This window comes from Lissotriton helveticus, chromosome 4_1 (genome assembly GCF_964261635.1).
Source record: "Lissotriton helveticus chromosome 4_1, aLisHel1.1, whole genome shotgun sequence".
NCBI lineage: Eukaryota > Metazoa > Chordata > Amphibia > Caudata > Salamandridae > Lissotriton > Lissotriton helveticus.
Window position 1 is genome coordinate 1,110,410,482 of NC_136063.1, and position 19,165 is coordinate 1,110,429,646.

The 19,165-nt window shown below is 42.1% G+C and overlaps 1 protein-coding gene across 1 annotated transcript in view; it reads right to left on the minus strand.

Moving 5' to 3' along the window:
* Positions 1-19,165, minus strand: part of LOC144828114 (dynein axonemal heavy chain 5-like) — a 1,079,012-nt gene that overhangs the window by 986,400 nt on the left and 73,447 nt on the right. Inside the window, exons 16-19 of the mRNA XM_078686235.1 lie at positions 10,485-10,658; positions 4,716-4,805; positions 2,677-2,832; positions 1,313-1,452 (exon numbers count right to left, since the gene is read on the minus strand). Of these exons, the coding sequence (XP_078542361.1) occupies positions 1,313-1,452; positions 2,677-2,832; positions 4,716-4,805; positions 10,485-10,658 (560 nt within the window). The remainder of the gene's footprint in view (positions 1-1,312; positions 1,453-2,676; positions 2,833-4,715; positions 4,806-10,484; positions 10,659-19,165) is intronic.

Below are 19,165 nucleotides of genomic sequence, written 5' to 3' on the forward strand. Positions count from 1 at the left end.
GGGGCGCAGGGATGCTGTGGCAAAAGTTTTCCGGATCCAGTGTCATGCCTGGGGATAATTCTACATGAAGGAATCTGTGGCTAGTAGTCTCTATCATATGTACTCATTTGTGAAATGCACAAATTATTGCAAATTTACACTTGAAACCCTGCAACAGTCAGCTTTTCAGGTATGATCCTGGAAATGTTTTGTGAATTCCTCTTTTTACGTTTCACCTGCACAGCACTTGAGCTATGTTTGAGAAATCTATTGTTTTTAATATAAACTTAAATGGGACTTACATCCCGCCTCCTCTCTTTCCTGGCTTCTCATAGGTTCCTAAGCGTGCCACTTAACTTTCCTTCATTTCTATTTGCTGCAGCATATTTTCCTGCATTTACCCATGCTTGATCCTCATCTGCTTTTTCTATCAGTTTCCAGCCGCCGCAATACTTTTTAACATCCACTTTGGTGGAACTATATTTTCATCAAGTTTTCCTTTTACTCTTGGGGCATATTTATATAAGAATGTATCACTCGGAGAGATTAAGTGATTTGCATAGAATCCCAGGATGTTGAGCAGCGCTGTCGAGACTCGAACCGTGATCCCCAGCTCTTAAGTCAGAAGCTCTGGCCACAGCACCACACCCTCTCCACTCCTGTGTTCTCTGTCAGGGAGCTCTTTTCTTCTACCGGATGATGATTGATGAAAACAGCTCTTAGTCATTACAGTGGCGAAGCCGATGATTTAACAATGCTTGTTTCTCTTTGGCACTGGTATTTCCCCAGTGCTTCATTTTATCCAGGGCAGGGAGCGGTCAGAGGGGAGTTTGTGAATATTATTCATGTGATTGTGAGTGTTGACAAACTTTGAAGGAAAATCACGCCTTGAAATGCCCCCTCAACCCTCCCTTGACTGGGATTTACGCTAGCATAATATTTTCCCGTTTTGGGGTTACTATTACATGGGAGTAAAATAGTTTTTTGTAATGAATCATCTATTGTAATTACCTTGTGATTCTAAAGCTAGCCTTTGCATACGTAAGTCAAATTTACAAGCATAAATGACTTAAGAAATAAAGCCCTGTGCGTGCAGCATTATTAATAATTATATCGATAATGCTCCCCGCAGCCCTGATGTACTACTAAGTCATCATACATTACACATGCAACTTTGACACTTTACCGAGATATGCAAGAAGGATATATCTTCTGCAGATTGTGAAAATATGTTTATAATTCTAATCACATTGTAAACAAATCACACCCAAGAGCGTTTGTAAACAATTTGAAAAATAGAGGGGTAAAGAAAGTTTGAAGGAGATGTACTGACTTGACTTGGTGATTTCGAATCTGCTTCTCTTTGGCACACATGCTCAGGACGACATCTGGCATATCAAAACCCAATTTATGCAAATATTTTGTTTCATAAAGTACCTCCAGCACCACGGGATCCAAATTCACAAACAGTTGCTAAACACAAATCAAACACAGAAAGGTCATCAACACTAAATTGCATATTTACATATGAAGTTTCACATGGTTACGAAAAGTAGGAACATTTAGTTTCACTACGAAATGTCTGTAGAGCTAGAGTAACTTTGCTTCCAGGATTTGAAGGGTAATGTGACATTTCCAATAGTATGCCTGGAAATCTGCGCTGTCGCAGCTGTGAATATTTCTGGAAACAAAACGTGGTAACTGTAACTCAAATGCAGAATGGAAAGAAAGGCTGTTTATTCCATTGGACATTTCCACTGAAGGTTAGGGGTCCTGTCACATTCTAAATCCCAAGGTTTAATTACAGCAGGTTCAGAGGGTGGGGATACGAGAGACAGAGAGAGAGCGAGAGCGAGAGAGAGAGAGCGAGAACGAGAGAGAGGGCGAGAGTGAGAGAGAGGGTGGGAGAGAGACAGAGAGAGATGGATGAGAATGGGTAGACGGGGGGGAGGGGCAGAAAAGAAATGAAACAGGGCTGGTTTCAGAATGTTTGCCTGGGCTGCTTTAGACTTATAAAGTCCATCCCTGTTGAAACGTAGGAGTACTTTTATTAATTGAACCCAAACAGTTATAGCGCAAAAAGTTTGCGGGTTCTGCTTTAGAATGTTGTTCAATGGAGGCCTGCCCCCATTTTACGATATTTTTCTCTGGGAAAGGTGGACACTCTAGTCTTGTACCAAGCCCGCCTGCAATTGAAAGTCACAAAGCACAGCGCTGCACAGGCACATGGGGGTGAAGCCAAATGAAACGACTAGAGACTGTTCAAACGTCGCGTGTCTTATATCGAACATTCCTCGAAGACAGTATGCCTCCGTGAGTGTATGTTACGCTCCCTGATTACTTGACATAGCACTGCTTCATGTCTAATACAGCATATTAAAAAATGCTTGCTGCAGATTTTTTTGTACCAATATGAAATCTGTCAATTTTGCTTTTAAGTTGTTGTACGTTACTAAAGGGTGTCTGGTGCCCTCTAGGGTAAATTTAGTATTATAACACATGGTCAACCCTAAATATAACTATCGTTTCTGAAATCTATCGTTTCTATTTCCGACGTTTTTTTCCTGTTTTTTGTTTTTCCACACTTGTGTACTGCAGGATGGTGTCTGGTGCCCTCTAGTGTGCATAAGTTCTAACAACACTATCACTCCAATATTTTCATAAAAGGTGTGTTTGTTAAAGTAACAGCATAGTTACCTTCGTTTCAGGATGCCTAACCAGCACAGAGGCGTTCAGCCCATTCTTTGCAAGGTCGGAGCATTTGCACCATCCTCTGTGGTACAGGAGTTCAAATTCCATAAGAACTGACGCCATCTTGTTGTAGATTCGAATCACCTTTTTCATTTCTACACTCTGGAATAACACGTTTTTAAAAAATTAATTCATCCATTTTAGCAACATGTCAAATAAATAGTCAGCAGTGTGTGCTTTAGAGAAACGAACTCTGACATTTATACTGTTTCATCCATATTGGCATCAGAGCCGGCCTTTGCTAAGATAGCCCGCTGAGCAGAGAGAACTTTAGCGCCCTTGCGGAAAGTAGTGAGTGAAATGAGGCAGCAGGTGGTCCCTTTTATGTTCACTGGTCAGTACCTTGCTGAGCAGGGACTCGCCCCTGAACACAGGCTCCCCGGACCTCCCCAGAGCACCTAAATCACCCATAGCTTAGGGGAAACAACCTTTACAACGCAACTTTTACAACGTACTACCATTACAACAAAACTTTTACAACGCAACATCCATTACATCGCATGCCATTACAACGCATGACACTACAACGCATACCACTACAACGCATGTCATTCCAACGCATACCATTACAACGCATAACATTACAACGCATAGTACCCCTACACTAGCCAACACTTACCCTACTGTTGCACCCCCTGGAGTTAGAATAGTAATTTTTACCCCTACACTATCCAACACTTACCCTACTGTTGCACAGCCCTGGAGTTAGAATAGTAATTTTTACCCCTACACTATCCAATACTTACCATACATGCAATGTAATGTTATGTGTTGTAATGGTATGCGTTGTAAAGGTAGTATGCGTTGTAATGGAATGCGTTGTAAAGGTAGTATGAATTGTAATGGAATGCGTTGTAATGGATGTTGCGTTGTAAAAAATGCGTTGTAAAGGTATCCGTTGTAAAAGTATGCGTTGTAACGTCATACATCCATAGCTTAGCTGCCTTATGTGGATGATGGTTTTGTTTGTGCTTGTCAGCAGAGGTGAGAGGGGGCAAGGAAGGCTCTAATGGGTGTTAAAAACACCACCGTTTGTATGATAATGAAGACTTAAAACCACTTTAAACTGGAAAATCAGACAGAAACGATCAGACAGGAACTGAGACAAGCTGGAGCAAGATGGCACGGCTGCTGCAGTTGGTATAACCTTACTGCACACAGCTCTGTGCGCTCCTCAGAATATTTGCGCCCTGGGCCTGCACCCAGCTCGCCCATGCCAAAAAACTTCCCTGATTGGCATTTTCATAAGGGGGTTGTTTTACATGACACAGTCATTAGTACAGTAGCAGATAAAGTGATCCCACAGCCACTCGATGCATAGAAGCAGGAGTGCCCGATATGCTGGAGCAGCAACGGGCGGGTAAAGGGGATCGAAGGGGGGGAATAAAAAAAAGGTAAAAACCGCACCTGCAGCCGTCCCATCAAGCTCCTCTGCTCCTCTTCAGGAAGGCTCAGGTTCCCAGAATGCCCTGCGGCCAATCCTTCAGCTGCTCTTATGCATGAGAGCAGCTTTAGGATTGGCCTGTGCATCCTCGATTTGCGCCCCTGGACAGACTGAGTCTGATACTGCTCTGTCCAACCCAGCTGAGTTGCTGGGTTGGAGGGAGCTTTCACTGCGCATGACAGTTTGGCCTGCCTGAGAGGGCTGGCCACACCATCATGCACAGTGAAGGAGTGCACTACCACTCCCCTCAGTGCCTGTCACTACCAGGCCCTGCCACCAAGACTCAGCAGGAAAGGAAAAATAAAACACGTGTCATTTTATAATTCCTTTCATGCAGTTTTTGGCGGGCGATGCTTCTCGCCATAGTGGAGGAGCCACCACTGCATAAAAGTATTCTCACATTCAATCAATAGAAAAATGCGCATATATTTAGCAAATCAAGCAGAAAAGCGTGATTGCACAACTGTCACTTTTCAAGATTTTTTTGAAGCCAACAATGTTACTAAAACATGCATTTCAAGAATTTAAATACGCTCCTCACCTTTAATACGTCAGGTTTCATTTTTAGGAACTTCATTGGGATGTCTATTTTTCGGAACAGCTGTCGAGCCCACATTATCTTGCCTGTAATCTAAAATTGTGACAAAATAGGTAAATTAACAGAAATGCGATGAATATGCAAAGAAGAAACCTTAATCTGAATGACAAACTAATTCATATACGTTTCAACTGCCTAGATATAGATGGCTGTTATTATTTATATACAGCTGCTTTAAAGGCAGAATATCAATTTACAACTGTGGCAGGTTTGTTGTGCGGCACCACATTTCTTGATTTCCTAAGAAAAGAAAAAGGCAGATTATGTGTGACCAGAGATTAAAGGGTGCAATTTTGAGTCACGGCATTAACAAGAATAAGCTTCAAAGAGAGGCTGGCATGATGCAAGATTGAAATGTACATTTATTTATTTGTTTTAAATAAATGATCTTGGGAAGCAGGATTATAATCTTTTGCTCTGATAAAGCTGATTTTATTAGAGATATCAGGTTCTATTATTTTTATCAGAAACCCGCGGTAACTGGATTATTCTGGGCGGAGAGACATTATTAGTGTGACACTTGAAGACCTCAAACAGTTTCTTTGGACTGTTTTTAGAGACGCTAAACCAAAGTTATCAAGCGTTTTCCTATGATACCCCACATGAAGACTGCAAATGGAATACCACTAAACAGTGATGTTTCTGTTGAACCGACAATTCCAATAGGTAACTCCGGTTAAAAGCCCCAACGGTAAAAATGGGCCACTCGTAATGAGAGCCTTGAGGGCAAGGCCACTGGAATTATGCAGCAGGAGAGGGCCAAATTATGCAGCAGGGCAAAGTAAATTATGTAGCAAGAAGAGGCAATTTATGCGGCATAATGCAGCATATTTTGGCGTAGAATTACTTCATTATTTCATCATTTTTAAACTTGATACACAATTAGTGCATTCATTGCACCTCATTAGCAGTGTACCAGTTTAATACCCAAATATAGCAATAAACAACAGAAAGGTGACTAGTCCAGCTTTGCAAAGGGCCTTACACTGCGTGGTAAAATGTGTCACTGCATTTTTCGTAACCTTTGAACCGTTTGAGCTAGAACACATTTTTTTTCGTTTAAATCTGCAGAATATGCGTCAGATGATGGATTATGTGTCAAATGCGTCAAATCTACAATTATATCAAAATTGCCGTGGCTGCACAATCACATAATTCCAGTAGCCTTGCTTGCGGGCTCTGCCATTGTTTAGGTTTCTATTGCAGAGAGGTGTGTGGTCATTGGCAACAGCTTTGATTGATGAGTTGTACCTTTGAAAGGAAACTTTGTTGCCTTGGAGACATGTTGGAGGATTCCTGAGTCAAGTTGTTGGTAGGATATAAGGTTCACATGCAGTCTTGTTTAACAAGAGCAAGGTGGGGAATGGAGACTGCATCATGATTTGGGCCATGGCAAACTTGAGAATATTGACAAAAAGAAATTATGAAAGTCCCAACGTGGTCGAGTTGAATTCTTATTCAACCTGATGTTAGGACTTAAACCATTCATAATATTCCAAGCAAGCTACGGCACAGAGCAAAATAGGTTCATCTCAGCCACAGCAACACCCTGGCTTTGTTTGGGATGAAATCCTGAATTCTTTGCTGCTGGTCTTGCTAAAAGACTTGGGACCAGATTTACGAGCCTTTCACGCAATGCAGTGTAGCAGGCAACTTCCTGTGCTGCATTGTGAGAAACAGAGAGAGTAGACATGTGCCATATCTAATAAGGTATGGCACACTTCTGCTCTCTCATAGCACTGGCGCCCTTCAGGCAGCCTAGCGCTAACACAGGCGCCCTTCCACCATGGTTCAAGGGAGCCTGTGTTACAAGGAGAGTAGTTCTGTGCAGAAAAGGATTCCTTCCTGCACAAAAACAATCTCTCGAGGCATTATCCTCTTTCTATGTATGCTGCAGATTGCAGCATACATAGAAAGAGGAAATAGCGAGGTGAAAAAAAAGATTTTTCTCCTAGTTCCCCATAGTCTGAGAGGCGTAGCGAATTTATTAATTTTTTTAAACTTGACCAGTTTTCGTGATATAACATCATATCTGCCAAATCTTGTACAGTTATACATATCAGTATCGATACAGCTGTAGTCCGAAAAATAAATTTCACCCGCTACATCTAGATTAACAATCGAGTACATGTACAGCACAAAATAAACCATGCAGTCAGCATCACATGGCCTCCTCTGCCACTTGCTAGCAGATCATGCCACCTGCGTGTGTTCCCAGGGGAAATGAATAATCCAGCTTGAGCCAACTTGACGTGTCAATGTCGAAGTTGGAACGAATTCATTTCACAATCGCTTCGCCTGTGAAGGGGATCCATCGATGGTTGGGGATCGGTAAACCAGGAGAGTACAACACAGGGGAGCCCGTGATCCTAAGCAGCTTCTGCCAGGTCCAGCTAGTGGTGGAGATGGTTTGGATGTCAGTGGGATCTCGTGGGAAGCCCATGGGAAGTATTGTGTTGAGTGCATCGGGTAAGACCAGATCCGCCTCTGGACGCAAATATGGGATTCTAGCATCATGGTGAAACAAGGATTGCGCATAGCTGCAGTGCGCCACTAAGTAGTATAAATGTAGGTTGGGGACCCCAAATCCTCCCCTGTCATAAGGGACCGTCTTCACCTCCCAACAGACCCTAGGTCTCCTGCCTCCCCACGTCAAATGAATGAGATGCGTGCGAAGTGTCTCGAAAACCGATTTGTAAGAGGGATAGGACTATTTTTAAAGAGATATAGGAACTTGGGGAGGGCAAAGGCAAACCTTTGTAAATCTGGGACTGTGTGAAATCCATGGGTGGATGCATGGGAACACCCATATTATACCCATTGAATACCTCCCAGAATGAAATGTAACGCAATGCAGTGCAAGTAACTGTACTGAATTAAAATATTTTTACAAGCCACATAAGGCAGCACAAATTGCCCCTTGTGTGGCTTTGTAAATATCAACTAGCATTTTGCATCATGGATGTGCCACAAAAGTGGTGCAACCATGATGCAAAATGTTAGTAAATCTGTCCCAAAAGCACTAGTAATTTTCTACAAACCGTGGCAATCATGTTTTTGATCAGTCAGTGGACTGTCTTAACAAGAGCAAGTAAAACTGCTGAAATAAGGGCTTGAATCTCAATAATATTTCCAGTGATGGCCAGTGCAGGTAAGAGCGGCGGGGTGGGGTCGACAGATGATGACGAGAGAAAATACGATTTAAAAAAAAGAAAGAAAACCACGCTGCCTTGCGCTCGCTGCATTACAGAGTCGGCGATGCGGCGAGTGCAAGGTAGAAATTTTTCTATTAAAAAATGTATTTGCCCATGTTGCCGTTTGTTGACTCTCCTCCTCCCCCTTGCCCCTCCATACCGCTCATACCTGCACCAGCCATCAATGAATATTTCTCTTCCAAGCAATACCTGCTTTTTATTCATTAAACTGGTAAAATAAGATTAAATTTCCTTTTACCAGTTAGTCATCTCCCATAATTTAGGACACTTCTGCAGCTTATTTATGCTTCCATCAAACAACATAAACATGGTCAGAAAAACACCTGCAAATCCTTAATACGATTGCACATGCATTGCTAGGGAATTTTGCTAGAAAATGTTATGAGAATAAAATTATTTTCCATGTTCTTAGGACACTTTATGGAACAGAAAGATATTTACATGTTGCTTGCTGGTGATCAACTTTACTACAAATGCTAAATTTCGTTATTAGACTTTTTATGTAAATGAGGCAGAACAATGTAGTTTTCGGCCTAAAAACAAAACATGAAAGTATTTTTCTAATGTAAGCCAGGTTTGGTGTCCTCAATACTTAATTTATTTTTTCAGCTGCTTCCTCATGCCCCACCTTACTTTCTATTAAACAATGAGCCTTCTAATTGAAAATCCTGTGCTGTTCATAAGCAATATGTCTCTCACCTGGCCGGCCAAAGATTCAGGGAAAGAGCAAATTGAAGGGTTGTGACAAAGGAGCATAACATAACACGTGTATTTGTAAAGCTATTAGGCAAAGCACCTAACAACAAAGCCTTACCGAAGATGACAGAGAAGAGAGGGCTGAGTGTAACCAAAGAGGAGTCACACAAATGAGTACCAGGAGAAGGAACAAAGGGAGCGTGGGAAAATGGGGCAAGTAATATAAACCATTGAAATGAAATGAAATGAAATGAAAAGACCATTTATATAGCGCGGTAGCTACTGTCAGGCGTCCTAGCGCTGCAGACAATCACGCTTGATCTGCGGCAGTCATGAGCTAATCAGGTTTGTTAAAAAGCCAAGTTTTAAAAAGTTTGCGAAAAGCAAGCTGTTTAGGTTCTGATCTGAGTTGGAGGGGGAGGGAGTTCCAAAGCCCGGCCGCGTTGTGGGAGAAGGAGCGGCCTCCACATCTGGCTCTCTTTACCCTAGGTATTATGGCCAGGAAGGAAGACCCCGATCTAAGCTGTCTAGTTGGGTGGTAGGCGGTCATCAGAGGTTGGTTGATGATGGCGCCTGTCCCCCAGAAGGATCGGTGCGCAATGCACATTGCTTTGAACTGAATCCTTTCCCTGATTGGGAGCCAGTGAAGATCCTTGAGTCTGGTTTTGACGGGAAGATGGCGGGAATTTGGAGGAGGGTTCTGGCTGCACAGTTTTGGATGATTTGCAGTTTGAAAGTTGAAAGTAATGGAACATGAGGGAATTGGTACAACAGACAACTAGGTGACAAACTACAAGACAATCACTGTTCATGCCCTGTGGACCTTTCCACCTAACAGAAGAACGTGATAAACATTTCCCCTTGCTGTATTATAAAACTATTATTAAATCTTTTAGGGAGGAACTATGCTTTCCTAACTTGATGTTTTACCCATTCATTTAGGCAAATAGTGTAAGGAAGAAGGGGGCATATTATCAAGACAGGAGATACAATTATGGCCGCTTTAACTGCAGAAAACTGACGATAAAGCGGCGATAATGGGCTTGATAATATGCTCTATGGAATTCCAATCGAAGTCTTCACATCTAACGTGGGCTTCGATTGGAATTCCATAGAGCATATTATGAAGCCCATTATAACCACTTTATCGGCAGTTTTCTGCCGATAAAGCGGCGATAATTTTATCTCCTGTCTTGATAATATGCCCCAAGATTCTTAAGGGGGAATCATGATTATCGTTCGAAAATACAATCATGCAAATGCATTCACCTACTTTTACAATACAGAAATTGTGCATCATGTATCTTCATTAATAGCACATTCATTCCAGCATCTGAGAGAAAATAGTTAACAAGGCAATTCTTTGGATGAAAAGTACCAGATTCAAAGTTAGGAGAGGCAATCTGTTTCAATACACAACACTAGCTATGAATAATCATTATAAATGAGCTGCTGATAGCTATTTACTCAGCTAATGTATCACGTTAAAAAACAAATATCAGCAAATATTCATTTAGCACAGGTCATAAGTCATGACAACATTAGAACATCAAATAATTGAAGCACTGCGAGAATATGTTTGAGAAATCCAATAAAGAGTTGGGAGAATAGGATTTTCTAAATATCACTCAATGGAAAACATTAAAACAAATCACAAAAAACAAGCTTGAATGTAGTAGTTAAATCTACAATAACCTCTCAAATGTGAATGTATTTCTATCAATATTTTAAATATTGCCAGATAATACTTGTTTTCTATTAATGATAAAATATACTCTTTTAGCAAGTTATTGCTTCTTACAGGAGGGACATTGCGGGGTGTAGGAGGGTTGTCTTTTTGCTTCTGGTATAGTTTTCGGACCATTTCCAAATCCCGACCGTATCTTTGCAAGATTATCATGTATTTGTCTGTGAAATCAAGATGGTCTTTGCCAATGCGCTCGAACTTCATCAAAAGGCCAAGCATCTGTTCCGTCTTTGGAGGCAAAAACAAAGAAAGCTGTTAGACAATAATACATCACTACAATGAAAAACTAGGGGCTTCATATTCTTCAGTATCATCAATTCACCTTATTTTGGTGGGTATTTATTTGCCATTCCTGAAAGGTAATGCTCAATAGTATAATGCCCATGTGAAATCTATTAAGTGCTAGCAAAATAGCATACATGTAAAGTCTAGCATTTGTTGTGTCATCTGGCACTCACATCCCTATCATATCATTCTTTTCATAGTGCAATTCTCTCAAAATATTAGGAATGATCAAAGCAAGCATCTTCACGCTGTCAACAGGGCGCAGATGACAGCTACTCAGATTGATGGACGGGGTCTTAAAGCGGAGCATAGTTATCTGTACACTATCCAAGAGGAATAATGTCTCCACAGATGAGGAGGGAGAGTGTGAGTTGAATTATGAAGTTCAAAAATGCTAATGACTTTAAAAAAAGGATGGGAGCAATTTACTTTAGACTGGTCTTTTAACTTTGTTAAATGGGTTCTACGCCATATTTATGAACTTTATAAAGCAATTCTTTTATATTTTAGCGAGAGTTTTTATGGCATGTGGGTTCAGTTTTTGGACGGTGTTTGGGCGAGATATTGATTTTAAAATATCAGGAGAGAGAAATATTGGAAATTAAAGATTGTGGCACACAAATATCCAGGTGCACAAATAGAGTTTTTCGAGGTAAGTGATACTGTTTTAAATATTATTAATGTTTTTAATATAATTTTCAATAATATAATGGCTGAAATGATTTGAATATGGTTTAGTTGATATATTATTTTTATGTTACTATGGTTTATATATATGTTATTCATTTTTTAAAATAGCTTGTATTTTTAAGTGTTTTGAAATGTTTTTTTTTTTTTTATAGTGATTTATAGTGTTGCAGTGGGTTGTTGGGGGACTATGGAGGGAAGTGTATTAGGTAAAAATAATTATGAATGATTAAATACATTTTATTTAATTATATGATTGATCTGTATTGGGGAAAATATGTAATATTTATTTCCATTATACGGTATTTGCTGGCTGCTAGGTTTTTTGGGGTTTAGGTTGGAAAGTTAATTAAGTAATAATTAATAAAAAAAAGTAATGGATAATCATCAATTAATTATTGAGTTGATTTTTAACTATGACATTTACTAAATACTTATTTATTTTACTAATATTTCATTTGTGGTCTGTTAGGATTGAAGAGGTCTGGGTGGTAAGGTAACTAAGTAACAATCAACTAACAATATAATATGAATTGGCAATTAATTATTTAATTTATTTTTAATTATGTAAAATATTGAATACTGAATGTTTTACTTATCATTTAGTTGTGGGATGCTAGATCTGTAAGATATAGAGTGGAAAGTTAACTAAGTATTAATTAACTATTAATTATTATTTGTAAAATAATTATTTGAATTATAAATATATAAATTATGGAATACATTTATATAGTTATATTTTAGGTGTGGCCTGCTAGGTGTGTAGTGGTACAGGTAGGAAGTTAATTAATAATTGAATAACAATTATTTATTAATTGATCATTAATCATCAACCTATTGTAGCCATGCACATTTTTCTTATCAATAATATTGATTCAAATGTTGTAGTTATGTTATGAAGGATGTCATAGAAGATGTCAATACTGATGTAATATGTGGGGTAAGTAGCAGGGCCTGTGGCGGGCCTGAGTTATAGTTACTTTAGGGCACAAGTTATAGTTTTTTTTAGATAAGTCCAACTAGAACTGTTGAATTTCTATGGTTCAGTGCATGTAAAATCTGAACCGAACTATAACTTCCCTATAACCTTTGGTGTTTTAGTGAATGTCTAAGGTTTTTTTAATACTATTTCCTTGTTTGAGAGAATTTCTAGGTTCTTTTTCAACATTAATTAAAATGTAATTACCTTATGTTAATCCAAACCCCGCTGCACACAGCTGACGTGGTGGATGTTGGCCACAGGGCCTGGCTGGCCGTGCATGGTGGAGTTTGGCCACAGTACCTGGCCTGCGGCCAACACCCCACAGGTCAACATCCCACTGGCACCCAACCCCACTCCAAACATGGCCTTCGGCCAAGTATGTGGTGTATCAGCTGCCGGGCCTGGCCTGCAGACAGGTCCTGCACCCAACCCCTGTAGGCACCCACCTATGCACCTTGCAAGGCCTTCAGTCATGCTCAGCTGGGGATTGGCCACAGGGCCTGGCCTGAAAACAGGCCCTGTGACCAACACCCCATATGCAGGCAACATGGGAGATGGACATGGAGTGCCCCTGCATGGGCCAATTACGGCCTGGGGGCACTAACCCCTGGGGCCCAGCCAATAACTTAATGGGTAGGAGGGTCCCATGGACCGTCTCCCCGGCACAATTTTGGCCTTAGGGACCCCATCTCCCCGGGCCCGGCCGCAACTAAATAGAGGAGGTTGGCTGTGCATCTGCCCCTCCCTAGGCCAATAATGGCCCTGGGGACCCATCTCAGAGCTGACTCATATGCTATGTCCTGGGTTCCCTACCCCGGGAAATAGTGTTTTTCCTGATTGCAGTGGAGTGGGCAGGGAAACCTGTTTTATATGTTGCTAAGCGGGATCAATTAAAAAATCTCACCAAGCAGGAGCAAAAACCAAGACCACTCCCAGCATCAAAAATGCTCTCACCTGCTGGGAGGGTACTCTTCATTTCTTTCCTTGCCCGCACTGAAGCGGGCAGGGACCCACATGAAAAGATTGCACCCACCCACAGGGAGCAGCATTTTTTGCTGCTCCCTGCCGGCAGGAGCAATGCCGGCTCCCGCTGGAGGCCTAGCCATAGTGTGCTGGGTACTCTAGGTGGGCACCAGGTCTTTTTTGTCTGGAACCTCCTCCCCCTTTGGACATTAGCTGGAGCCTGGAGGATAGGGTCCCGTGGTGGATACAGGTCCAAGGAGGGGGGACTGTGTACCCCTTTCCACTTATTTGCAGTATGGATGGGGTCCCCAGGGCTGAAACCGGCCCGGGGGGAGAGCAGAGTTCCCTCTCCCTTGTAAATACCGTGACCGGCCCCAAGGGATGGGGTCCCGGAGCCAAAATCAGCCCAGGAAGGGGGGCACATGCCCCCCTGCCCCATAAAATGTGCCAGGGGAGGGCCTAAAAAACGCACCGGGCCCCGAGGAGAATGGCAGGTTTAAATTTTGGGGTTTGGCCACAGGGCCTAGCCGCAGGGCTTGTAGCCAAACCTCCACTGTGTACAGCCAAAGGCCATGCACAGGTTGGAGTTGGCTGCATGCAGGGGTTGTCCCAAGGGCGTGGCCACAGGCAGGCTGGGCCGCCAACCCTCACCACTGCACAGGGCAGAAAGCCATGCATGGTGGTGGTTGGATAAATGTATAGTAATTAAATATTGCTTTAAATCAAAAATAATAAAAATTCACTGGACAAAAAAAAAGGTTAGAGGGATTTTGTAGCTAGAAAACAGAATAAAATAAACTTAGGAACTCACTAAAAAAATGTTCAGATTTTACACACATGAACCCATAGAAATTCAGCAGATATTAGTTATAGTTATCTCAAGAAACTATAACTTGTGCCCTAAGGTAACTATAACTCGCCATGCACTGCTAATTACCTCACATGTTACATCAGTTTAAGTTTAAGATTTTTTCTACATTCATTGGGGTGCTTGCAGTGAAGTACTTTCCCTACTCTTGTTTAGACTTCAGTAGGAACAGTAAAGTTAACCTCTTCACAATGCTACACTTAAAATTCTTTCCCTCTGCAATCCAACGCTTTTCCTACCGTTTCACAGATGAGTGGGGATAGTAAAGTTTACCTCTCCGAAATCCAATGCTTCCCAAGTGCTGTCCAATTTGGAGTGAGCATAGTGAATTTAACAACTCAGAAATCCAACACTTTCCCTACTGGTATGTTTTTTGGAGTGGGAATAGTAAATTTAACCACTTTGAAGTCCAAATTTTTCCCTACTGTAGGACAGATTTGAGAGGGGATTGTAAATTGTACCACTCCAAATTCCAACACATTCCGTACTGTCAAGCAGTTTGCAGTGGGAATAGTACATTTTACCACTCAAAAATCCAACGCTTTCTCTGCTGTTGCACAGTCTGGAGTGGGAATAATACATTTTACCCCCCTGAAGTCTGACACTTTCCCTACTGTTGTGCTGTTTGTAGTGGGCATTCAAATTCTACCCCTGCGAAATCCAACGCTTTTCCTACTGTTGAACTGCTTGGAGTGGGAATAGTAAACTTAACTCATCTGAAGTCCAACGGTTTCCCTACTGTTGCTTAGGCTGGAGTGGGAATAGTAAATGTAACCCCTCCGAATATATTTATTATTCTTAGACTTATAGTATTAATTGTTTGTATTTTAATATTTTATTTAGGAATGTATTTTAATGTTTATAATATTATTTGTACATGTGTTTTTTGGGGTTTAACATTTTTAATATTTTATTTATGATCTACATTAAGTAATATATTTCTTCTTATTGAAATGCTTAGATTTTTTATGGTTTCATCATGTATTATATATAATCTTGTTGAGTGCTGCAAATGGGAGTCCCACCTTCTTAAAGTAAGATGGGCTTCTCCCAAATGTAAGCATTATCAACACTCATTAATGGGCATCGGATTATCTGTATTACTGGCAAGAGGATGCAAGTATGTTCTATGTTTCATTTATGTTTAGAAGTAAAAACACCTGTATATGGGTAACAAGTGGGTGTGTTTAAAAGTGTTTCAGCCTTTCTTTATATATGGAAGGATATGAGACAGGTGTTCCAAATTAATTCCTGTACTCAGTATACTCCTTTGTGGGACAGTCCCAAAGGCCGTTTAAGGCTCTGCCTGCTTATCACTCCACTTAAATTGATGGAAAAGCTAAATCATTACAAGGTTGTATGTTCCTTTATGGACTTGCAGAAGGAATTTGTTATCCTCAAGGCCAACTTCTATAAATGCTTACAGATTTGTGACTGTAAGAGAGGTCTGAGAAAAGTTTCCTTTAATTGGGTATAATCTTGTGTAATTTCTGACTTTTCAAATTACAATCATTATGCAAAATGCCTAAGATTACACTATCATGCAACATCCTATAGCTGAGATTTTGTGTGGGTTAAAATCATATCACAGGAACCCTGGAAGAACGACAACAAACTAAACACGAGTGCTGTTGTTTGCATCATGTGTGATTTTGCTCTATTTTTTTGGGGTGAAATGAGTCCTTGTGCAAAAAATGGAAATGACACATTTAGTGGTAGTGCAAAATGTTGATGTTGGCATTTAAAATAATAACGCATACATTTGCAGAATTCACAAAGTGAATTCAGCAAATTGTACCCTAGACTACTATAATTTGTCTTGAATATAGCCTCTGTTTCCTGTGCCTGGAGATATGAGCATCATCTTCTCTCATTATCCCATTTGCAGGATACATCCAAGGGGATCCTCTTGCCATGCCTTTCCTTGTCCTACATATTAGATTCTGGAAATGGCAGTGAAGGGGTGATGTAAATGTTGTAATCTTCCTTCCGGTACCTTGGTACCTTACTTATCTACACTGGCAAAGATCTACTGCGAAGGGGGCAGTTTTAGCCATCTCCCCTTTGTGTGCTCTCTCCACTTACTGAATTATTGTGGATTAAGGAAGCGTGAATGTTGTAAGTGCTGCTTCAGCCTGTCCTTGCTAACCAGAAGTGCTTCGTGGTGAGAAGCTGTGCTCCAAGCTTGCAGTCTATGGATGAAAAAAATCTGTTGTCACAAAGGTAGTGTGCCCTGGTCCAGGCGGGCAGCACCTTCATCCAACTAGCTACGCATTCTTCCGCAATTCTGGCATTGTGAGATGGAAGGTGGAGTGAAGGGCTTTTGAGGAACCAACGTAAGGATTGGTGCTCACTCAGCAGCTTTCAGACAGTGGCGGCTGGTAGATGGTAAAAGTTGTGGGGTGGAACACTGTAGAACTTCCCGCACCCCCACACCTTACAAGTGTAAGAGTCTCACCCTGTGTGTAGCGACGCCAAAGAAGTATGAGCCACAAACATGTTCTCAAAGTGTGGCATCACGGGAGGGAGGAGGTTCAATAGCACTCAACATTCACACAGGTAGTCGGGGATGCTGCCCGATCCTGTTCGGTGCACCCCGACAACTTCCTCTCCAATGACAATCGACGGTAAGCGTGTACAAATACCCTATCTACACTGTCCCTGTAGAGAGCATGCACGGGTCAAGAGAGATGGTGTACTAATAGACAAGCAACAAAAAGTTCCTTCTCCTTCACAATTAGCGTATCTGCCTCTGGAATGGGGCACAGAAGTCATGGATCTCTTTGCACTGCAAAATGCAACTTCAATCGCGGCAGGCATTACTGGCAGGTGCGGGGGTGGAAATTGGGTCGACGCGCCGCGGAGGGGATGGGGGGAGGCGGGAGGGGTTTAATGGGAAAATAAATAATACAATTAAATCTTACCGTCCCGCTTGTTTATTCACGAGACCCGACTCCCGCCGTCCTGGGTTGAATTCCTGGCTGCAGCGGCAGCACTCGTCATCAGGAAGTCAGCCTCCTTGCAGCGTTGTGATTGGTGCGGCTGCTGCCCCACACGCATCATTTTCTCTCTGTATGCTGCAGCATACAGAGAGAACAGGGAGAGTGGGCGGTGTTTCTCGAGGGCAGGGGGGAGTGGCTTGCCCACTGTTGTACATACTGACTGTTTGGACGGCCTCAGGCTGCCCAAACAGTCAGTATGTACAATAGTGGGCAAGCCACTCCCCCTTGCTCCCGAGAAACACCACCCACCCCAACCAGGAACTTCTGCTTTCTCGCCGTGCGAGAAGGCAGAAACAAATGGTAGTTATTAAAGTAATAACTACCATTTGTTTCTGCCTTCTCGCACAGCGAGAAAGCAGGGGGTGGTGCCCAAACGCCCCCATAGAGGAGCCGCCACTGCTTTCAGATACTGCATTTTAATAAGCTGAGAAGGAATACATCCGGCTATGTGTCCCTGGGCACTTAGTTGCTTTACAGCCTTCCACAGGCACGAAGTTGAGTGTTCCCCAAATGAGCCAAGCAACAATCCTCCAACAGTGTCAACGTGTCTGAGGTGCCACCTGACTGGAATTCCATGCACCAGGCGATAGTGCAGTGGATTGTCACCTCTTCAGGTTTCCCGCATGTGTGAGGCAGAGCCGCTCTCAGTCAGGCAACGTATGGTCTTTGATGAGGGAGCGTGGTTTCTCACAGTGCATGCGTGCTCCGGGACAGTAACTGGGAAGCAGTGTCTTTTGTGCGGTACGGAGCCTGCGCGAATGGTAGCAGCAGTTTCCAAAGTATTTCAGCTTGTTCAAAGGAGTGCATTTATCATCAGTGCAGGCGTGCTAAAAGAGACAGCATCTGGGTATCAGTGTCTCAGTACTTTCTTGGCCCATGGGTGTGAGAGTGTCCATGTCTACCCTCTCTACCTGTGTTCCAGCCAGGGGGTGGGGAGATGCTGCATCCACCGGTACCCAGCCATAGGAGGTGAGGCACTCTCTTTTGTTGCGGCTAGGTGTCAGGTTTAGGAGGGCATTCTAAATTTGCCTCATCTTCTGCACATGCTGGAGCGCTCCATGTACCCAGGAGTACTGCATTATTACATTTTTTTCTAACAGTAGCACAGTTTATTAGCTCCTGTGTCATCTTAGTGTAGCATTGTGCTGGCTTTTAACTTTTGCTCCTGTAAGAACAGCACCACCATTGCATTTTCTTGAGTGTTTAGCGAAAACCTGTCTCCCTGTCCCGTTCTCCGTTAGCTTTCCTTTGCCTTAGGTCTTCCTTTCTGGTGCACAATAATGGCTGCAGTGAGCATGAGCCAACCCCCATCATTCCTTAATGAAAATGGAGAGTCAGAAATACATTGGAAAGACTGGGTCAAACTGTTTGGATCTTATCTGATTGTGATTGGGGGTGAACGGTTCTCTCCACTGTGGAAACAGCACATTTTACTACATATTTGGGTGTATATGGTCGGAAAATTTATGAGACTCTGCCAGAACCAGAGAATAATGGAGATGGGGAAGTGGGAGCTTTGGACATTTTTGCAAGCACCATGACCAAACTAGAAATTCACTTTGGAGATAAGATAAACATTGTGTTGGAACGTCATAGATTCTTCTGAAGAACACAAGGGAAACAAGAGTCGGTCAGCAATTACATCGCTGCCATGAGGGGCCTGAGCCAATGGTGTGACTTTGGGAACCTAACTGATTCTCTCATAAGGGACCAACTGGTACGCTGCACAAATAATTTCTGCATACAGGAAAAATAGCTGCCCAAAAATCCTTCTTTCCGGGAGGCAGTTGCCATTGCCCAATCTGTAGAGCACACAGACAAGTGCATCAAAGAAATTAAATCTCCTATGGAGTTGGTGGCCAATGTAAAGGAGTGTGTAAAAGAGACAGAGTTTTGTAAAGTCAAAGTGAAGGAAAGTGTACAGAACAAATCGCACCTTAATGAAAGG